General features: G+C 48.2%; 1 protein-coding gene across 1 annotated transcript; it reads right to left on the reverse strand.

Annotated features, from left to right (window-relative positions):
- Window positions 1–12,455: 12,455 nt before the first annotated feature.
- ZFTRAF1 (zinc finger TRAF-type containing 1) lies at window positions 12,456–22,542 on the reverse strand. The gene is made up of 3 exons (XM_082077554.1): window positions 22,110–22,542; window positions 18,832–19,043; window positions 12,456–14,856 (listed from the first exon to the last, which is right to left on the reverse strand). Exons 1-3 carry the CDS (start codon window positions 22,373–22,375, stop codon window positions 14,465–14,467), a joined length of 870 nt encoding a protein of 289 aa, XP_081933680.1. The 5' UTR covers window positions 22,376–22,542; the 3' UTR covers window positions 12,456–14,464.
- Between the last annotated feature and the right edge of the window lie 647 nt (window positions 22,543–23,189).

Here is a 23,189-nt window from a genome sequence, read left to right on the forward strand (position 1 = left end):
CACGCTTCCGGGGACGCCGGAAGTGGGCGGGACTTCGGGCAGGAAGGGGGACGTGACCACTCCCAAGGTGGCGGTGGGCGGCCACTCCCAAGATGGCGGCGGGAGGGGGATGAACTCCCAAGATGGCGGCGGGAGGGGGGATGCGGCCACTCCCGAGATGGCGGCGGGAGGGGGGATGCGGCCACTCCCGAGATGGCGGCGGGAGGAGGACGCGGCCACTCCCGAGATGGCGGCGGGAGGAGGACGCGGCCACTCCCGAGATGGCGGCGGGAGGGGGGATGCGGCCACTCCCGAGATGGCGGCGGGAGGAGGACGCGGCCACTCCCGAGATGGCGGCGGGAGGAGGACGCGGCCACTCCCGAGATGGCGGCGGGAGGAGGACGCGGCCACTCTCGAGATGGCGGCGGGAGGGGGATGCGGCCACTCCCGAGATGGCGGCGGGGGGGGGGGGGGGGGGGGGGGGGGGCGCCACTCCCAAGATGGCGGCGGGAGGGGGAAGCGGCCACTCCCAAGATGGCGGCGGGAGGGGCGGGGTGAGGCGGCGGCGCCCCCTGGCGGGAGGAGGAAGCGGCCACTCCTGACCCCACCCCTGCCCTGTGTCCCCAATCCCTGGCCCCACCCCCTGTCCTGTGGCCCCACCCCCTGTCCCCTGACCCCACCCCTTGTCCCCAAACCCTGTCCCCAAACCCTGTCCCACCAGTAGCTCCCAGTACCCCCAGTCTGACGCCCCAGTTCAGCCTCACTGGTGCTCCCAGTAACCCCAGTGAACCAACAGCTCCCAGTGTGCCCTGCCCAGTGCTCCCAGTGCTCCCAGTACCCCCACCCAGCCCCTCCCAGTACCCCCACCCAGCCCCTCCCAGTACCCCCACCCAACCCCTCCCAGTACCCCCACCCAGCCCCTCCCAGTACCCCCACCCAGCCCCTCCCAGTGCCCCCACCCAGCCCCTCCCAGTGCCCCCACCCAGCCCCTCCCAGTACCCCCACCCAGCCCCTCCCAGTGCTCCCAGTAACTCCCACCCGGTCCCTCCCAGTGCTCCCAGTAACTCCCACCCGGTCCCTCCCAGTGCTCCCAGTACCCCCACCCAGTCCCTCCCAGTGCTCCCAGTACCCCGAGTACTCCCCACCCAGTGCCTCCCAGTGCCTCCTAGTGCTCCCAGTACCCCCCACCCAGTCCCTCCCAGTACTCCCAGTAACCCTCACCCAGTACACCCAGTAACTTCACCCAGTGCCCCCCCACCCAGTGCCTCCCAGTGCTCCCAGTAACCCCCACCCAGTACCTCCCAGTAACCCCCACCCAGTGCTCCCAGTAACCCCCACCCAGTGCTCCCAGTGCTCCCAGTAACCCCCACCCAGTGCTCCCAGTAACCCCCACCCAGCCCCTCCCAGTGCTCCCAGTACCCCGAGTGCTCCCCACCCAGTGCCTCCCACTGCTCCCAGTACCCCCACCCAGCCCCTCCCAGTGCTCCCAGTACCCCCACCCAGTCCCTCCCAGTGCTCCCAGTACCCCGAGTACTCCCCACCCAGTGCCTCCCAGTCCCTCCCAGTGCTCCCAGTACCCCCCAGTGCTCCCAGTACCCCCCACCCAGTCCCTCCCAGTACTCCCAGTAACCCTCACCCAGTACACCCAGTAACTTCACCCAGTGCCCCCCCACCCAGTGCCTCCCAGTGCTCCCAGTACCCCCCAGTGCTCCCAGTACCCCCACCCAGTACCCCCCAGTGCTCCCAGTAACCCCCACCCAGTACCCCCCAGTGCTCCCAGTAACCCCCACCCAGTACCCCCCAGTGCTCCCAGTAACCCCAACCCAGTGCCTTCCACCCAGTGCCTCCCAGTGCCCCCAGTAACCCTCATCCAGTGCTCCCAGTAACCCCCACCCAGTGCCTCCCAGTATTCCCAGTGCTCCCAGTGCCCCCACATGCGACCCTGCAGCTCAGGACAGTCCAGTTCCCCCAGTATTACCCCTAAGCCTCCCAGTTTCCCCAGTAACCTCCAGCTCATTGCCCCCAGTATCCCCAGTAATCCCCAGTAACCCCCATATACCATTCCCAGTGCCCCCAGTATCTCCAGTAATCCTCCTTACACCCAGCCCAGTAACTCCCAGTTTCCCCAGTAACCCAAATTCCCAGTGCCCCCAGTCTCCCCAGTAGCCCACATACACCATTCCCAGTGCCCCCAGTATCCCAAATAACCCCCAGCCCAGTGCCCTGTATCCACAGCCCAGTGCCTCCCAGTATCCCCCGTATACCCAGCCCAGTGCCCCCAGTATCCCCACTACCCCCAGTTCAGTTTCCCCAGTATTCCCAGTAACCCCAGTTCAGTTTCCCCAGTACCCCCAGTCCAGTGTCCCCAGTTTCCCAGTAACCCCAGTTCAGTTTCCCCAGTATTCCCAGTAACTCCAGTTCAGTGTCCCCAGTAACCCCAGTTCAGTTTCCCCAGTATTCCCAGTAACTCCAGTTCAGTTTCTCCAGTTTCCCCAGTAACCCCAGTTCAGTTTCCCCAGTAACCCCAGTTCAGTTTCCCCAGTAACTCCAGTTCAGTTTTCCCAGTAACCCCAGTTCAGCTTCTCCAGTATTCCCAGTAACCCCAGTTCAGTTTCCCCAGTAACTCCAGCTCAGTTTCCCCAGTAACCCCAGTTCAGTTTCTCCAGTAACTCCAGTTCAGTGTCCCCAGTAACCCCAGTTCAGTGTCCCCAGTAACCCCAGTTCAGTTTCCCCAGTAACTCCAGTTCAGTGTCCCCAGTAACCCCAGTTCAGTTTCCCCAGTATTCCCAGTAACCCCAGTTCAGTTTCTCCAGTTTCCCCAGTAACCCCAGTTCAGTTTCCCCAGTAACCCCAGTTCAGTTTCCCCAGTAACTCCAGTTCAGTTTCCCCAGTACCCCCAGTTCAGTATTCCCAGTAACTCCAGTTCAGTTTCTCCAGTTTCCCCAGTAACCCCAGTTCAGTTTCTCCAGTAACCCCAGTAACTCCAGTTCAGTTTCCCCAGTAACTCCAGTTCAGTTTCCCCAGTAACTCCAGTTCAGTTTCCCCAGTACCCCCAGTTCAGTTTCCCCAGTAACTCCAGTTCAGTTTTCCCAGTAACCCCAGTTCAGCTTCTCCAGTATTCCCAGTAACCCCAGTTCAGCTTCTCCAGTATTCCCAGTAACCCCAGTTCAGTTTCCCCAGTAACTCCAGCTCAGTTTCCCCAGTAACCCCAGTTCAGTTTCTCCAGTTTCCCCAGTAACCCCAGTTCAGTTTCCCCAGTAACCCCAGTTCAGTTTCCCCAGTAACTCCAGTTCAGTTTCCCCAGTAACCCCAGTTCAGTTTCCCCAGTAACCCCAGTTCAGTTTCCCCAGTACCCCCAGTTCAGTTTCCCCAGTAACCCCAGTTCAGTTTCCCCAGTAACTCCAGTTCAGTTTCCCCAGTACCCCCAGTTCAGTATTCCCAGTAACTCCAGTTCAGTTTCTCCAGTTTCCCCAGTAACCCCAGTTCAGTTTCTCCAGTATTCCCAGTAACTCCAGTTCAGTTTCCCCAGTAACTCCAGTTCAGTTTCCCCAGTAACTCCAGTTCAGTTTCCCCAGTAACCCCAGTTCAGTTTCTCCAGTATTCCCAGTAACTCCAGTTCAGTTTCCCCAGTACCCCCAGTTCAGTTTCTCCAGTATTCCCAGTAACTCCAGTTCAGTTTCCCCAGTAACTCCAGTTCAGTTTCCCCAGTAACCCCAGTTCAGTTTCCCCAGTAACTCCAGTTCAGTTTCCCCAGTACCCCCAGTTCAGTATTCCCAGTAACTCCAGTTCAGTTTCTCCAGTTTCCCCAGTAACCCCAGTTCAGTTTCCCCAGTATTCCCAGTAACCCCAGTTCAGTTTCCCCAGTATTCCCAGTACCCCCAGTTCAGTTTCCCCAGTAACTCCAGTTCAGCTTCCCCAGTAACCCCAGTTCAGTTTCTCCAGTATTCCCAGTTCAGTTTCCCCAGTATTCCCAGTAACTCCAGTTCAGTTTCCCCAGTATTCCCAGTAACCCCAGTTCAGCTTCCCCAGTAACCCCAGTTCAGTTTCCCCAGTATTCCCAGTAACCCCAGTTCAGTTTCTCCAGTAACCCCAGTTCAGTTTCTCCAGTATTCCCAGTAACCCCAGTTCAGTTTCCCCAGTAACCCCAGTTCAGTATTCCCAGTAACCCCAGTTCAGTTTCCCCAGTTTCCCCAGTAACCCCAGCTCAGTTTCCCCAGCATTCCCAGTACCCCAAGTTCAGTTTCCCCAGTAACCCCAGTTCAGTTTCTCCAGTATTCCCAGTTCAGTTTCCCCAGTATTCCCAGTAACTCCAGTTCAGTTTCCCCAGTATTCCCAGTAACCCCAGTTCAGTTTCCCCAGTAACCCCAGTTCAGTTTCCCCAGTATTTCCAGTAACCCCAGTTCAGTTTCTCCAGTATTCCCAGTCAGTTTCCCCAGTATTCCCAGTAACCCCAGTTCAGCTTCCCCAGTTTCCCCAGTAACCCCAGTTCAGTGTCCCCAGTTTCCCCAGTAACCCCCATACACCAATCCCAGTGCCCCCAGTCCCCCCCAATCACTAATTACCACAGAACTAATTAGCGGGGGGAGCAGAGTTGGGGCTCCCAGTGCTCCCAGTCCCAGGGTCTCCCCAAACTGGGAGGACAGGGGTGACATCCCCCCCCCTCCCCCCCAATTTAAATTAATGCATTAAAAACTAGTCTCTCAAATCGGTTAATTAACAACTGGTTAATTAACGAGCCGGGAGCTCGTTGGCCCTTCTAATTGCACCAAAAAAAAGGTGAAACACCCTCAAATTCTGGTCAGAAAAATGCTCAAATTCGTTTAAAAAGATCAAATTTTGGTTAAATCCCCTTAAATTTAGTTTAAAAACCTCAAATCTTGCTTAAAACTCCTGAAATTGTTTAAAAAACCTCAAGTTTTGGTTGAGAAAAAACCCCAAAGAAACACAAATTTTCGTTCAAAATGCCTCAAATTTCATATTTAAATAACCCCGTGAAATTTGGGGTTGAAACCTTCAAATTTGGGTTAAAAACCCTCAGTTAAAACATTGAATTTTAGTTAAAAAACCCAACAGCTCTTAAATCTGGTTTTAAAAAAACCACTTGAATTTTGGGTTGAAAATCCCCTCAAATTGAGTTAAAAACTGCTCGTTTTGGTTAAAAAAACCTCTCTGACCTACTGACCACCCCCTTCTAATCCACCCCAGGCCCCATTGGCTTCCTGGCGCAAGGTCTCCCATCCAAGTACTGAGCGGGCCCGACCCTGCTTAGCTTCCCAGATCAGGCATTCCCAGGGTGCTATGGCTGTGTATACATATAAGGTCTCCCATCCAAGTACTAACCGGGGCCGACCCTGCTTAGCTTCCCAGACCAGGCATTCCCAGGGTGCTATGGCTGTGTATACATATATAAGGTCTCCCATCCAAGTACTAACCGGGGCCGACCCTGCTTAGCTTCCCAGACCAGGCATTCCCAGGGTGCTATGGCTGTATACATTACATATATATATATGATCCCCAAGTATATCCTGATAGTATTTGAACTTAACCCTTTTTCAAAGGCAGAGCAGAGGGGCAGGAGAACCTCTCTGACCTACTGACCACCCCCTTCTAACCCACCCCAGGTCCCATTGGCTTCCTGGCCACAAGGTCTCCCATCCAAGTACTGAGCGGGCCCGACCCTGCTGAGCTTCCCAGATCACATGAGATCAGGTGTTCTCAGGGTGGTATGGCTGTATATATTATATATGTATTATATGTATGTTCCCCAAGTATATCCTGAGAGTATCTGCTCACCACCCGCTCACCTCACTACACGCTCCTCACTTTTGATTTAAAACCCCTCACATTTGGCTTAAAAAACACTAATTTTTTTGGTTAAGAAAACCCTCAAGTTTTGGTTTAAATCCCTCAAATTTCAGTTTAAAAAATCCTCAAATTTTGGTTAAGAAAAGCCTCAAATTTGGTCCAAAAAATCCAAATATTTTGGTTAAATCCTCAAATCTTAGTTAAAAGACAAAACTCTCAAATCTGCTTTAAATCAACACTGAAATTTTGGGTTAAAACCACCTCAAATGTAGTTAAAACCAGCTCGTTCCTTTGGGTTAAAACCACCTCAGATTTAGTTAAAACCAGCTCGCTACTTTGGGTGTAAAACCCCCTCAAATTTAGTTAAACCAGCTCGTTCCTTTGGGTTAAAAGCCCTCAGATTTAGTTAAAACCAGTTCATTCATTTGGGTTAAAACCACCTCAGATTTAGTTAAAACCAGCTCGTTCCTTTGGGTTAAAACCACCTCAAATTTAGTTAAAACCAGCTCGTTCCTTTGGGTTAAAACCACCTCAAATTTAGTTAAAACCAGCTCGTTACTTTGGGTTAAAACCACCTCAGATTTAGTTAAAACCAGCTCGTTACTTCGGGTGTAAAACCCCCTCAAATTTAGTTAAACCAGCTCGTTCCTTTGGGTTAAAACCACCTCAAATTTAGTTAAAACCAGCTTGTTCCTTTGGGTTCAAACCACCTCAAATTTAGTTAAAACTAGCTCGTTCCTTTGGGTTAAAACCACCTCAGATTTAGTTAAAACCAGCTCGTTCCTTTGGGTTAAAACCCCCTCAGACTTAGTTAAAACCAGCTCGTTCCTTTGGGTTAAAACCACCTCAGATTTAGTTAAAACCAGCTCGTTACTTTGGGTGTAAAACCCCCTCAAATTTAGTTAAACCAATTCGTTCCTTTGGGTTAAAACCACCTCAGATTTAGTTAAAACCAGCTCGTTCCTTTGGGTTAAAACCACCTCAAATTTAGTTAAAACCAGCTCGTTCCTTTGGGTTAAAACCACCTCAGATTTAGTTAAAACCAGCTCGCTACTTTGGGTGTAAAACCCCCTCAAATTTAGTTAAACCAGCTCGTTCCTTTGGGTTAAAAGCCCTCATATTTAGTTAAAACCAGCTCATTCCTTTGGGTTAAAACCACCTCGGATTTAGTTAAAACCAGCTCATTCATTTGGGTTAAAACCACCTCAAATTTAGTTAAAACCAGCTCGTTACTTTGGGTTAAAACCACCTCAGATTTAGTTAAAACCAGCTCGTTCCTTTGGGTTACAACCACCTCAGATTTAGTTAAAACCAGCTCGTTCCTTTGGGTTAAAACCACCTCAGATTTAGTTAAAACCAGCTCATTACTTTGGGCTAGAGCCACCTCAGATTTAGTTAAAACCAGCTCGTTACTTTGGGTTAGAACCACCTCAGATTTAGTTAAAACCAGCTCGTTCCTTTGGGTTACAACCACCTCAGATTTAGTTAAAACCAGCTCGTTCCTTTGGGTTAAAACCACCTCAGATTTAGTTAAAACCAGCTCGTTAGTTTGGGCTAGAGCCACCTCAGATTTAGTTAAAACCAGCTCGTTACTTTGGGTTAGAACCACCTCAGATTTAGTTAAAACCAGCTCGTTCCTTTGGGTTAAAAGCCCTCAGATTTAGTTAAAACCAGTTCATTCATTTGGGTTAAAACCACCTCAGATTTAGTTAAAACCAGCTCGTTCCTTTGGGTTAAAACCACCTCAAATTTAGTTAAAACCAGCTCGTTCCTTTGGGTTAAAACCACCTCAAATTTAGTTAAAACCAGCTCGTTACTTTGGGTTAAAACCACCTCAGATTTAGTTAAAACCAGCTCGTTACTTCGGGTGCAAAACCCCCTCAAATTTAGTTAAACCAGCTCGTTCCTTTGGGTTAAAACCACCTCAAATTTAGTTAAAACCAGCTTGTTCCTTTGGGTTCAAACCACCTCAAATTTAGTTAAAACTAGCTCGTTCCTTTGGGTTAAAACCACCTCAGATTTAGTTAAAACCAGCTCGTTCCTTTGGGTTAAAACCCCCTCAGACTTAGTTAAAACCAGCTCGTTCCTTTGGGTTAAAACCACCTCAGATTTAGTTAAAACCAGCTCGTTACTTTGGGTGTAAAACCCCCTCAAATTTAGTTAAACCAATTCGTTCCTTTGGGTTAAAACCACCTCAGATTTAGTTAAAACCAGCTCGTTCCTTTGGGTTAAAACCACCTCAAATTTAGTTAAAACCAGCTCGTTCCTTTGGGTTAAAACCACCTCAGATTTAGTTAAAACCAGCTCGCTACTTTGGGTGTAAAACCCCCTCAAATTTAGTTAAACCAGCTCGTTCCTTTGGGTTAAAAGCCCTCATATTTAGTTAAAACCAGCTCATTCCTTTGGGTTAAAACCACCTCGGATTTAGTTAAAACCAGCTCATTCATTTGGGTTAAAACCACCTCAAATTTAGTTAAAACCAGCTCGTTACTTTGGGTTAAAACCACCTCAGATTTAGTTAAAACCAGCTCGTTCCTTTGGGTTACAACCACCTCAGATTTAGTTAAAACCAGCTCGTTCCTTTGGGTTAAAACCACCTCAGATTTAGTTAAAACCAGCTCATTACTTTGGGCTAGAGCCACCTCAGATTTAGTTAAAACCAGCTCGTTACTTTGGGTTAGAACCACCTCAGATTTAGTTAAAACCAGCTCGTTCCTTTGGGTTACAACCACCTCAGATTTAGTTAAAACCAGCTCGTTCCTTTGGGTTAAAACCACCTCAGATTTAGTTAAAACCAGCTCGTTACTTTGGGCTAGAGCCACCTCAGATTTAGTTAAAACCAGCTCGTTACTTTGGGTTAGAACCACCTCAGATTTAGTTAAAACCAGCTCGTTCCTTTGGGTTAAAACCACCTCAAATTTTTGTTATGAAAACCCTCAAATTTTGGTTTAAAGACTTTAAAAAAATTGGTTTAAAACCCTCAAATTTTGGTTAAAAAACCCTCTCAAACCTGGTTTTAAAAACCCTCACATTTTTGTTTAAAACCCCTTGAATTTAGTTAAAACCACTCCTTAGTTTTGGTTTAAAACTCCTCAAATATCACATTAAAAAGCCACAAATTTTGGTTAAAGAAACCTCACAAATCCGGTTGTAAAAAACCACCCAAATTTTGGGTTGAAAACCCTCAACTTTAGTTCAAAACAACCCCTCAGGTTTGGTTACAAACCCCTCAAATTTTGCTTAAAAACTCCCAAATTTTGGTTAGAAAAACCCTTAAAATTCCATTTTAAAACCCTCAAATTTTGTTTAAAAAAAATATCAAATTTGGTTTAAAAAAAAACCTCAAAATTTGGGTTAAAAACAAATTTAAATTTAGTTAAAACTGCTCCTCAAATTTAGGTTAAAAAACACTGAAATTTTGGTTAAAACCCCTCAAATTCCAGTTTTAAACCCCCTCACATTTAGTTCAGATCCTGCTCCTCAAACTTGGGGTAAAAACCACTGACATTTTGGGTTTAAACCACTCAAATTTGATTTTAAAACCACGCAAATTCTGGTTTTAAACCACTAAAATTTTGATTTAAAAAACACACTCAGATTTTTATTTTAAAACCACTCAATTTTTGGTTTAAAAACCACTCAAATTTGGATTTAAACCCACTCAAATTTTGGTTTTAAACCACTCAAATTTGGATTTATAAACCTCTCATACTATGATTTTAAACCCACTCAAATTTTGGTTTTAAACCACTCAAATTTGGATTTAAAACCCACTCAAATTATGATTTTAAACCCACTCAAATTTTGGTTTTAAACCACTCAAATTTGGATTTAAAACCGCTCAAATTTTGGTTAAAAAACCCTCAAATTTTTGTTTAAAATACCCTCTCAGATTTAGTTTAAAACCGTGACTCAGATTCTGGTTTTAAAACCCACTCAAATCTTGATTTTTAATAACTCGACAATTTTGGTTTTAAACCACTCAAATTTTGATTTAAAATACACTCAAATTTTGATTTAAACCCACTCAAATTTGGGTTTTAAACCACTCAAATTTTGGTTTAAAAAACACTCAAATTTTGGTTTTAAACCATTCAAATATTGATTTAAACACCACTCAAATTCTGGTTTTAAACCACTCAAATTTTGATTTAAACCCACTCAAATTTTGGTTTTAAACCACTCAAATTTTGGTTAAAAACTCCTCAAATTTTTGTTATGAAACCCTCTCAAATTTAGTTTAAAACCTCGACTCAGATTCTGGTTTAAAAAGTTGTGGTTTTAAAACCCACTCAAATTTAGTTTAAAACCGCGACTCAGATTCTGGTTTAAAAAGTTGTGGTTTTAAAACCCACTCAATTTTTTATTTAAAATACACTCAAATTTGGGTTAAAAAACATTCCAATTTTGGTTAAAAAACCCTCAAATTTTTGTTTAAAATACCCTCTCAGATTTAGTTTAAAACCGCGACTCAGATTCTGGTTTTAAAAATTTTGGTTTTAAAACCCACTCAAATGTTCATTTTTAAAAACTCTCCAATTTTGATTTAAAAACCACTCAAACTTGGGGTTTCAACCCCTCAAATTCTGATTTTAAAAACATTCAAATTTTGATTTAAAAGCCACCCAGTTTTGGTTTAAAAAACACTCAAATTTGGGTTTTAAAACCACTCAAATTCTGATTTAAAAACACATTCAAATTCTGGTTTTAAACCACTCAAGTTCTGATTTAAAACCACTCAAATTCTGGTTTTAAACCACTCACATTTGGATTTTAAAAAACACTCAAATTTGGATTTAAAAACACTCAAATTCTGGTTTAAAACCACTCAAATTTTGATTTAAAACCACTCAAATTTGGGTTTTCAACCACTCGAATTCTGATTTAAAACACACTCAAATTATGGTTAAAAAAACTTTCAAATTTTGGTTTTAAACTGCTCAAGTTTTGATTTAAAAAACACTCAAATTTTGATTTAAAAAACACTCAAATTTTGATTTAAAAACACTCAAATTCTGGTTTTAAACCACTCAGATTTTGATTTAAAAACACTCAAATTCTGGTTTTAAACCACTCAAATTTTGGTTTAAAAAACACTCAAATTTTGATTTTAAAACCAAATTTTGGTTTTAAACCATTCAAATATTGATTTTAAAACCACTCAAATTCTGATGTTAAAACCCCTCAAATTCTGATTTTAAAACACACTCAAATTTGAGTTTAAAAAAAATCCTAATTTTTGTTATAATCCCTCAAATTTTAAAAAACCCTCAAATTTAGTTTAAAACCGCGACTCAGCTTTTGCTTTTAAACTCTCAAATTCCGCTTTTAAAACCACTCCAATTTCACTTCAAAAACTCCCCAATTTTGTTTTAAAAACTCACATTTTAGTTTGAAAACCCACTCAAATTGCAGATCTAACCCTCAAATTTCAGTTCTAACCACTCCAATTCCAATTTTAACCCCTCAAATTTCAGTTTTAACCCTCCAATTTCAGTTTTAAACCCTCAAATTTCAGTTTTAACCCTCAAATCTCAGTTTTAAACCCTCACATTCCAGTTTTAACCCTCAAATTTCAGTTTTAAGCCCTCTAATTCCAGTTTTAACCCTCAAATTTCAGTTTTAAGCCCTCTAATTCCAGTTTTAACCCCTCCAATTCCAGTTTTAAACCCTCAAATCGCAGTCTTAACCCCTCAAATTCCAGTCTTAACGCCTCAAATCTCAGTTTTAACCCCTCAAATTTCAGTTTTAAATCCTCCAATTTCAGATTTAATCCTCAAATTGCAGTTTTAACCCTCAAATTCCAGTTTTAACCCCTCAAATTGCAGTTTTAAACCTCAAATGTCAGTTTTAACCCCTCCACTTTCAGATTTAACCCTCCAATTTCAGTTTTAACCCCTCAAATTCCAGTTTTAACCCCTCCAATTCCAGTTTTAACCCTCCAATTTCAGTTTTAAACCCTCAAATTCCAGTTTTAACCCTCAAATTCCAGTTTTAACCCCTCCAATTGCAGTTTTAAACCTCAAATGTCAGTTTTAACCCCTCCACTTTCAGATTTAACCCTCCAATTTCAGTTTTAACCCCTCAGATCTCAGTTTTAACCCTCAAATTCCAGTTTTAACCCCTCCAATTTCAGATTTAACCTCTCCAATTTCAGATTTAACCCCTCCACTTTCAGATTTAACCCCTCCAATTTCAGATTTAACCCTCCAATTTCAGTTTTAACCCTCCAATTCCAGTTTTAACCCCTCAAATTCCAGTTTTAACCCCTCAAATTCCAGTTTTAAACCTCAAATGTCAGTTTTAACCCCTCCAATTTCAGATTTAACCTTCAAATTCCATTTTTAACCCCTCAAATTTCACATTTAACCCCTCAAATCTCACGTTTAACCCCTCCAATTCCAGTTTTAACCCCTCCAATTCCAGTTTTAACCCCTGAAATCTCAGTTTTATCCACTCCAATTCCAGCTTTAACCCTCAAATTCCAGTTTTAACCCCTCAAATCTCAGTTTTATCCACTCCAATTCCAGTTTTAACCCCTCCAATCTCAGTTTTAACCCCTCCAATTCCATTCTAACCCCTGACATTTTATTAAAACACCCTCAAATTTCGCTCCGAACCCCCAAACCCCCATTTTAATTCACCACCAACCTCAGGCCGCCCCAGAAAACTCTTGGAAAACTCCCATTTCCTTTATTCTCACAGTAAAACCCCCCGAAAGGGCCCGTTTTCCCGCCTTTGGAGCCGCGGGCGCAACGCGGGGGGGGACGCGGGATTTTCCTCCTGGGATTCGGTGCTTTATTCCCAGTTTTTAACGATTTGCGTCTCCGGAAGAGGAAAAACCGCCGGGCGATGGGTTTATTCATTTTATTTGTGCCTCCGAGCCGCCAGTCGATGGTTTTATTGGGTTATTTCTGCCTCCAGAAGTGGAAAATCGGCCAATTTACGGGTGTATTTCTTTCATTTCCGCCTCCCCTCGATGGTTTTATTAATTCTATTTTTCCCTCTGAGCCGTCGATGATTTTATTGGGTTTATTCCATTTATTTCTGTCTTTAGAAGAGGAAAATCCACCAATTTACACCTTTATTTCTCTTATTTCCGCCTCCAGAAGATTAAAAGCTCAACGATGGGTTTTGCCGGTCAATGGTTTATTTGGGTTCTGGAAGAGAAGGAGCCGCCGGTTGATGGTTTATTGACTTTATTTCTGTCTCTAGTTGGTTTTCTTGGGTTTGTTTCATTTCTGAAGAGGAAGAGCCACCAGTTAACGATGATTTTATTGGGTTTTGGGTTTTATTTCTGACTCCGGAAGAGGCAAATGCAACAGTTGATGGTTCGTTCATTCCATTTCTGGCTTTGGCAAGAGCAAGAACCACCTCTCAATGACCATTTGATTAGTTTTCTTGGCTTTATTTCTGGCTCTAGAAGAGGAAGAGACACCAGTCAATGGTTTATTGGTTTCATTTCTGGCTCTGGTTGCCAGTCAATGGTTTATCGGTTTGATTTCTGGTTCTGGCTGCCAGCCGATGGTTTATTGGTTCGATATCGGGTCAATGGTTTATCGGTTTGATTTCTGGTTCTGGCTGCCAGCCGATGGTTTATTGGTTCGATATCGGGTCAATGGTTTATCGGTTTGATTTCTGGTTCTGGCTGCCAGCCGATGGTTTATTGGTTCGATATCAGGTCAATGGTTTATCGGTTTGATTTCTGGCTCCGGCTGCCGGCCAATGGTTTATTGGTTCGACATCGGGTCAATGGTTTATCAGTTTAATTTCTGGCTCCATCTGCCAGTCAATGGTTTATTCATTTCATTCTCGGCCCCGGCAAGAGCAAGAGCCACCAGTCAATGACCATTTCATCGCTTTCCTCATCTTCTTTCCACTCTGTTTCTGGCTCTGGAAGAGGCACCAGTTGATGGTTTATTGGTTCGATTTCCAGCTCTGGCTGCCGGTCAATGGTTTATTCATTTCATTGTTGGTTCTGGAAGAGGCCGAGTTGCCGGTCAATGGTTTATTCACTTCATTTCTGGCTCAGGCAAGAGGAAGAGCCACCAGTCAATGACGATTTTATTGGTGTTCTTGGGTTTTGGGGTTTTATTTCTGGCTCTAGGAGAGAAAGAGGCACCAGCCGATGGTTTATTGGTTCGATTTCGGGTCAATGGTTTATCGGTTTAATTTCTGGCTCCATCTGCCAGTCAATGGTTTATTCATTTCATTCTCGGCCCCGGCAAGAGCAAGAGCCACCAGTCAATGACCATTTAATTGCTTTCCTCATCTTCTTTCCGCTCTACTTCTGGCTCTGGAAGAGGCACTGGCTGATGGTTTATTGGTTCGATTTCCAGCTCTGGCTGCCAGTCAATGGTTTATTCATTTCATTGTTGGTTCTGGAAGAGGCAGAGTTGCATGTCAATGGTTTATTCATTTCATTTCTGGCTCTGGCAAGAGGAAGAGCCACCAGTCAATGATGATTTTATCGGGGTTTTTGGGTTTTATTTCTGGCTCTAGGAGAGAAAGAGGCACCAGCCGATGGTTTATTGGATCGATTTCAGGTCAATGGTTTATCGGTTTAATTTCTGGCTCCATCTGCCAGTCAATGGTTTATTCATTTCATTCTCGGCCCCGGCAAGAGCAAGAGCCACCAGTCAATGACCATTTCATGGGTTTCCCCATCTGTTTCCCCGCTCTATTTCTGGCTCTGGAAGAGGAAGAGGCGCAGGTTGATGTTCTTGGCCGCCAGCAGCTTGTTGCACTCCACCGAGTCGCGGATGGGCAGCGCCAGGTAGTCGCTCTCGGCGCTCTCGTTGCTGAAGACGAAGCGGTAGATGACGGGGCGGATCTTGACGTCGTCGTAGGGCCCCTCGAGCAACAGGAAGGAGCATTCGAGCGGCGCGTTGACCTTGCTCTTGAGCAGGAGCTGGAAGGAGAGGGTGCGCTTGCAGGACAGGTTGGGGTTGCGCTCCGAGTCGTTGACGCGCGCCTTGAGCACCCACGTCTGGTTCAGCACCGTCAGCCGCGGCGTCTCGTAGTACAGGCGGGTGATGAAGTCGTCGGTGCGGTACGGCCGGAACTGGACCTCTGCGGAGCGGGGAGAAACGGGGAGAGAGATGGGAAGCGCAGGCCGGGAATGGGGGGAGCGTGCCCCAAAATGGGGAGAGCGCTCCCCAAAATGGGGAGATTTCGGTCAGGGAGGGGGAAAGAGCTGGAAGACACCCCAAATAATCAGGAGAACACACCCAAAAATGGGGAGAGCACACACCAATAATGGGGAGAGCGCACCCCAATAATGGGGAGATTTGGGTCAGGGACGGGGAGAGAGGTGGGAAATGCACCCCAAAAATGGGGAGAACACACCGGAAAATGGGGAGAACACACCGGAAAATGGGGAGAACACACCGGAAAATGGGGAGGAATTGGGGTCGGGGAGGAGCAAAGCCATGGGAAACACATCCAAAAATGGGGAGAACGCACCCAAAATGGGGACATTTGGGTCAGGGAGGGCAGAGAGCTGGGAAATGCACCCCAAGAATGGGGAGAACATGCCCAAAAATGGGGACAATTGGGGTCAAGGAGGGGCGAAAAATGTGAAAATGCACCCCAAAAATGGGGAGAACGTGCCCAAAAATGGGGAGAATTGGGGTCAGGGAGGGGCAGAGTGATGGGAAACTCACCCAAATATGGGGAGAAGACACCCAAAAATGGGGAGAATTGGGGTCTGGGAGGGACAGAGAGCTGGAAGACACCCCCAAAAATGGGGAGAATGCACCCAAATAATGGGTAGAGCACACCCCAATAATGGGGAGATTTGGGTCAGGGAGGGGGAAAGAGCTGGAAGACACCCCAAAAATGGGGAGAACACACCCAAAAATTGGGAGAATTGGGGTCTGGGAGGGGCAAAGTGATGGGAAAGTCACCCAAATATGGGGAGAAGACACCCAAAAATGGGGAGAATTGGGGTCGGGGAGGAGCAAAGCTATGGGAAACACACCCAAAAATGGGAGAAGACACCCAAAAATGGGGAGAATTGGGGTCTTGGAGGGGCAGAGTGATGGGAAACACACCCAAAAATGGGAGAAGACACCCAAAATGGGGAGAATTGGGGTCTGGGAGGGGGATAGAGTTCGGAAATGCCCCCCAAAAATGGGGAGAACATGCCCCCAAAATGGAGAGAACATGTCCAAAATGGGTAGAATTTGGGTCTGGAAGGGGGAGAGAGTTGGGAAATGCACCCCAAAAATGGGGAGAATTGGGGTCAGGGAGGGACAGAGTGATGGGAAACTCACCCAAAAATGGGGAGAACACACCCAAAAATGGGGAGAATTGGGGTTGGGGAGGAGCAAAGCTATGGGAAACACACCCAAAAATGGGAGAAGACACCCAAAAATGGGGAGAATTGGGGTCTGGGAGGGGCAGAGTGATGGGAAACTCACCCAAATATGTGGAGAAGACACCCAAAAATGGGGAGAATTGGGGTTGGGGAGGGGCAGAGAGCTGGAAGACACCCCCAAAAATGGGGAGAACTCACTCCAATAATGGGGAGATTTGGGTCAGGGAGGGGGAGAGAGCTGGAAGACACCCCAAATAATCAGGAGAACACACCCAAAAATGGGGAGAGCACACCCCAAAATGGGGAGATTTGGGTCAGGGAGGAGGAAAGAGTTGGGAAATGCACCCCAAAAATGGGGAGAACACACCCAAAAACGGGGAGAATTGGGTTGGGGGGGGAGCAGAGCTCTGGGAAACACATCCAAAAATGGGGAGAATTTGGGTCAAGGAGAGGGAGAAAATAGGAAATACACCCCCAAAAATGGGGAGAACACACCCAAAAATGGGGAGATTTGGGGTGAGAGAGGGGCAGAGAGCTGGAAGACACCCCCAAAAATGGAGAGAATGTGCCCAAAAATGGGGAGATTTGGGATGAAAGGGAGAAGAGGTCGGGGAAAAATATCCAAAAATGGGGAGAACCCAAAAGTGGGGAGAACGCACCCCAGAAATGGGGAGAGCGCACCCCAAAATGGGGAGATTTGGGTCAGGGAGGGGGGAGAACTGGGAAATGCCCCCCAAAAATGGGGAGAACACACCCAAAATGGGGAGAATTGGGGTCTGGGAGGGGCAAAGTGATGGGAAAGTCACCCAAAAATGGGGAGAACACACCCAAAATGGGGAGAATTGGGGTCTGGGAGGGGCAAAGTGATGGGAAAGTCACCCAAATATGGGGAGACGACACCCAAAAATGGGGAGAATTGGGGTCAGGGAGGGACAGAGAGCTGGAAGACACCCCCAAAAATGGGGAGAATGCCACCCAAGAATGGGTAGAGCACACCCCAATAATGGGGAGATTTGGGTCAGGGAGGGGGAAAGAGCTGGAAGACAACCCCAATAATGAGAACGCACCCCAATAATGGAGAGAACGCACCCCAAAATGGGGAGATTTGGGTCAGGGAGGGGGAGAGAGTTGGGAAATGCACCCCAAAAATGGGGAGAACACACCCAAAAATGGGGAGAACTGGGTCAGGGAGGAGCAAAGCTATGGGAAACATGTCCAAAAATGGGGAAAAGCCACCCAAAAATGGGGAGAACACACCCAAAAATGAGGAGATTTGGGGTCAGGGAGGGGGAAAGAGCTGGAAGACAACCCCAATAATGAGAACACACCCAAAAATGGGGAGAATGCACCCCAATAATGGGGAGATTTGGGTCAGGGAGGGGGAAAGAGCTGGAAGACAACCCCAATAATGAGAACGCACCCCAATAATGGGGAGATTTGGGTCAGGGAGGGGGAGAGAGGTGGGAAATGCACCCCAAAAATGGGGAGAACACACTGGAAAATGGGGAGAATTGGGGTCAGGGAGGGGCAGAGTGATGGGAAACTCACCCAAAAATGGAGAGAAGACACCTAAAAAATGGGGAGAACACACCCAAAAATGGGGAGATTTGGGGTCTTGGAGGGGCAGAATGATGGGAAATGCACCCCAAAAATGGGGAGAACACACCCAAAATGGGGAGATTTGGGGTCTGGGAGGGGGATAGAGTTGGGAAATGCCCCCCAAAAATGGGGAGAACATGCCCCGAATTGGGGAGAACATGCCCAAAACTGGGGAGAACATGCCCAAAACTGGGGAGAATTTGGGTCTCGAAGGGGGAGAGAGATGGGAAATGTACCCCAAAAATGGGGAGAACACCCCCAAAAATGGGGAGAATTTGGGTCGGGGAGGAGCAAAGCTATGGGAAACACATCCAAAAATGGGGAGAAGACACCCAAAAATGGGGAGAATTGGGGTTGGGGAGGGACATAAAATGGGAAATGCACCCCAAAAATGGGGAGAACACACCCCACACCAGGGAGGATTCGGTAGGGGAGAGCAGAGTGCTGGAAAACACCCCCAAAAATGGACAGAACACCCCTAAAAATAGAGAGAGAATGGGTTGGGGAAGAGCAAACCTGTGCAAAACACCCCAAAATGGGGAGATTTGGGTCAGGGAGGAGCAGAGTGCTGGAGAACACCCCCAAAATGGGGAGAACACCCCCAAAATTGGGAGATTTGGGTCATGGAGGAGCAGAGTGCTGGAGAACACCCCCAAAATGGGGAGAAGAGCCCCAAAATGGGGAGATTTGGGTCAGGGAGGAGCAGAGTGCTGGAGAACACCCCCAAGATGGGGAGAACACCCCCAAAATGGGGAGATTTGGGGTGTCAGGGGGTTGACGGCTGCCAAAAGGCTTTCCAACGTCCAGTACAGACAGACGGATGCGGTTCGGGTGGCCAAGTGCCGTTTATTGGGATCCGAGGGGCGGCACAAACCCTGGTGACACAATCCGGATGGCGTTTAAAGCCTAAACCCGGTTTTAACACAGATACACCCAAATAAAACCCGGCTTACCTACCTGTGCGGCATCACCGGTGCTTCCCACACCCATCACCGGCAAAGCCAGCGAGAAGGCGCCGGAACATCATTTACGGTGCGATTTATCAACTATCGATCGCTTCTAAACTCTTTGGCGCTACCAAACGCGTCCCGCCCGAGATTAAGCCGGGTTTTTGGCGGCGCCGTTACCTGTGTAGCCGATCTTCTCGAAGCTGAGGAGGCTGAAGATGCTGTTGTAAAGCTGCATTTCTTTTTTCCTCGTTTGGTCCATCTCGTCTAAGATCTCCATGAGCTCGTTGCCGGTTTTGGTGGGGTGGGTGCACTCGGCCTCGTGCACCGTTAATTCGTGGAAGGGGCCTTGCCAGGGGCAGCCGATGCGCTTGTATTTGCACTGGGTCACCCTGTTGGGGCGGAAAGGCGGATTTAGAGCTGGAGAAACATTGCGGTTGAAAGAGATGCTCGAAATCACGATGGGGACACGGTGACGCAATGACGGGACGTGATGGCAAAGTGATGCGGGATACGGTGGCAAAATGATGGGGGCATGGTGACAGAATGATGGGGGACATGGTGTCAAAATGATGGGGACATGTTGGCAGAATGACGGGGGACACGGCGTCAAAATGATGGGGGACATGGCGTCAAAATGATGGGGGACGCGGCGACAAAATGATGGGGGACGCGGCGACAAAATGATGGGGGACGCGGCGACAAAACGATACAGGATATGGTGTCAAAATGACGGGGGACATGGTGACAGAACGATGGGGGACGCGGCGTCAGAACGATGGGGGACGCGGCGTCAGAACGATGGGGGACGCGGCGTCAGAACGATGGGGGATATGGCAACAAAATAATGGGGGACACGGTGTCTAAATGATGGGGGACACGGTGTCTAAACGATGGGGGACACGGTGTTAAAATGATGCGGGATATGGAGTCAAAATGATGCGGGATATGGAGTCAAAATGATGCGGGATATGGAGTCAAAATGATGCGGGATATGGAGTCAAAATGATGCGGGATATGGAGTCAAAATGACGGGGGACATGGAGTCAAAATGACGGGGGACATGGAGTCAAAATGACAGGAGACACGGCAACAAAATAATGGGGGACACGGCATCAGAACGATGGGGGATATGGAGTCAAAATTGTGTGGGACGTAGAGTCAAAATGACGGGAGACATGGCAACAAATTAATGGGGGACACAGCAACAAAATGATGTGGGACACGGTGTGTAAATGACGGGGAACATGGTGCCAAAACGATACAGGATACAGTGTCAAAACAATGGGGGATGCGGTGTCAAAATGATGCGGGACATAGTGTCAGAACGATGGGGGACACGGTGACAGAACGATGGGGGACATGGTGTCTAAATGATGGGGAACATGGTGTCAGAATGATGGGGAACACGGCGTCAGAACCATACAGGATACGGTGTCAAAACAATGGGGGACATGGTGACAGAAGGATGGAGGACACGGTGTCTAAATGATGGGGACACGGTGGCAAATGATGCGGGATACGGTGGCAAATGATGGGGGACACGGTGTCAAAATGACAGGAGACACGGCAACAAAATAAAGGGGGACACGGCTTCAGAACGATGGGGATTATTGAGTCTAAATGATGCGGGATATGGAGTCAAAATGATGGGGACACAGTGTCAAAACGACGCAGGATATGGAGTCAAAATGATGGGGACACAGTGTCAAAATGACGGGAGACGTGGCAACAAAATAATGGGGGACACGGCAAAAAAATGATGTGGGACACGGTGTCTAAATGATGGGGGACATGGTGACAAGATGATGGGGGACACGGCACCAAAATGATACAGGATACAGTGTCAAAACAATGGGGGATGTGGTGTCAAAATGATGCAGGACGTAATGTCGGAACGATGGGGGACACGGCAATAAAATAAAGGGGGACGTGGCATCAGAATGATGGGGATTATTGAGTCTAAATGATGCGGGATATGGAGTCAAAATGATGGGGACACAGTGTCAAAATGACGGGAGACATGGCAACAAAATAATGGGGGACACAGCAACAAAATGATGTGGGACACGGTGTCTAAATGATGGGGGACACGGCACCAAAACGATACAGGATACGGTGTCAAAACAATGGGGGATGTGGTGACAGAACGATGGGGGACGTGGTGGCAAAATGATGCAGGTTATGGAGTCAAAATGATGGGGGACAGGGTGTCAAAATGACGGGGACGTAGTGTCAGAATGATGGTGAACACAGCATCAGAACGATGGGGATGTAGTGTCAGAATGATGGAGGATACGGTGTCAAAATGATGGGGGACACCGTGACAAAATGACTCAGGACACAGTGTCAGAATGATGGGGAACACAGTGTCAAAATGAAGGCGGACACGGTGTCGGAATGATGGGGGACAGGGTGGCACAACCATGGGGGATATGGTGTCAGAATGATGGGGGACAGGGTGGCAGAACCATGGGGGATATGGTGTCAGAACGATGGGGGACACGGTGTCAAAATGATGGGAGACATAGCGTCAGAATGACGGGGACACGGCGTCAGAACGATGGGGGACACGGCGTCAAAATTACTCGGGACATGGTGGAAGAATGATGGGGGACACCGTATCAGAATGATGGGGAATATGGAGTCAAAATGATGCAGGACGTAGTGTCAGAACCATGGGGGACACGGCGACAAAACGAAGGGGGACGTAGTGTCAGAACCATGGGGGACACGGCGACAAAATGATGTGGAACACAGTGACAAAACGAAGGGGGACGTAGTGTCAGAACCATGGGGGACATGGCGACAAAACGAAGGGGGACACGGCGACAAAACGAAGGGGGACACGGCGACAAAACGAAGGGGGACACGGCGACAAAACGAAGGGGGACGTAGTGTCAGAACCATGGGGGACATGGCGACAAAACGATGTGGAACATGGTGACAAAATGAAGGGGGACACGGCGACAAAATGAAGGGGGACGTGGTGTCAGAACCATGGGGGACACGGCGCCAAAACGAAGGGGGACGCGGCGCCAAAACGAAGGGGGACATAGTATCAGAACCATGGGGGACATGGTGACAAAATAATGCAGAACATGGCGACAAAACGAAGGGGGACGTAGTATCAGAACCATGGGGGACATGGCGACAAAACGATGTGGAACATGGTGACAAAATGAAGGGGGACATGGCGACAAAACGAAGGGGGACGTGGTGTCAGAATCATGTGGGACACCGTGTCAAAATCATGCGGGACACCGTGTCAAAATCATGCGGGACACCGTGTCAAAATCATGCGGGACACCGTGTCAAAATCATGCGGGACACCGTGTCAAAACAATGTGGGACACCGTGTCAAAACAACGTGGGATCGGCGTCAAAACGATGGGGCCGCAGCACCAAAGGCTTTGGGCCACGGTGCCACCAGCTTTTTGTGTCGGGGCGCCGGTTACCTGTCCTGGCACTCTTCTTTTTGGTGGCGCTCCAGGAGGGAGCGGGGGAACTGCTGGGTGCAGAAGGCGCACTCGGAGGGCAGCTCGCTCACGGCTTTCTCCACGGCCAGGTTGCGGCAGCACAGGCTCTTGCTGATCTCGCAGCGGCAGTTGGGGCACGTGGCTTGTTCCTCCTTGAGCCGCGCGTCCGCCAGGAGGTGGATGAAGCAGCCGGCGCACATCAGGTGCCCGTTGGTGCACTGGGGGGAGAAACCAAACATCAGCATCGCGCCGGGGGGGGAAACCGAGTCATGCAAAGGGAGTTTGGATGCGCCGGGGGCGGAAAAGACGCTATGCCAACCCAAAAAACACGCGGCGGGTGGTAAAGGGGGTAGGGAGCGGGGCGGAGTGCGCTCGGAGTGCCGGCGAATCGCACCAAAATAAGGGGGAATGTCCACCCCAGCGCGCGCCAGATCTGTGGGATCACAAGGTTTGGAATGTGCCGCGCACGTCCCAAAAATCGAAGGGTTTAGGGGAAAAATCATCTTGAAAAGGTGTTTATGATGGCGGCGTCAACTTGTCCCAGAAAATAGAGGGAAAGAGTGAAAATCCAGCGGCAAATTCTGGGCTTTGCCAACAGTGATGGTTGGGGAGGATGGTGAAGCCGCGTCCATCGCTGCGGGTGTCCTGGCAAAGGGGTCGCGTGGTGATGGTGGCACCGGATCCACCGGGAGCTGCGCCGGGTGTTTCTCCAGCGCCGGTGAGCGCAGGGACCTGTCGAGGGACACACGGACGTCCCAACAGCCGCGGAAGCTCCCGCCGGTGGCTTCATGAACATCCTTCCCCAAATCCGGTGAGGATTCACCGTCACCTCCAGGATGAGCTTTGGCACGTCGTGGGGATTCATCCCCAAATTCCAGCCAGGATCCCACCGGCGGGACGAGCGGGAGCTCGTTAGACGGCGCCGGGATGAGTTTTAATCCAGGATTAGCGCCGGATCTGCTGAGCCGCCACGTCCATTGTTCCCGCTCCAAAACCTTGCGGTTTCCCATCCTGCCGGGTGCTGAACCGGCGCACGGCGACGGCTCCGAAATAACCGCG

This window comes from Streptopelia decaocto (genome assembly GCF_964273445.1).
Source record: "Streptopelia decaocto genome assembly, contig: HAP1_SCAFFOLD_424, whole genome shotgun sequence".
In the NCBI taxonomy this organism is placed as follows: Eukaryota; Metazoa; Chordata; class Aves; order Columbiformes; family Columbidae; genus Streptopelia; species Streptopelia decaocto.

Bases quoted from the DNA above. Each gene is read 5' to 3' on its own strand.
- ZFTRAF1 (XM_082077554.1), bottom strand. From the start codon at position 22,375: ATGCTGATGTTTGGTTTCTCCCCCCAGTGCACCAACGGGCACCTGATG. The intron at 19,044-22,109 runs GTAACCGGCGCC...CCGCCCCAACAG, and splicing joins AAAGAAGAGTGCCAGGACAG to GGTGACCCAGTGCAAATACA. The intron at 14,857-18,831 runs GTAACGGCGCCG...CCCGCTCCGCAG, and splicing joins CGAGAAGATCGGCTACACAG to AGGTCCAGTTCCGGCCGTAC.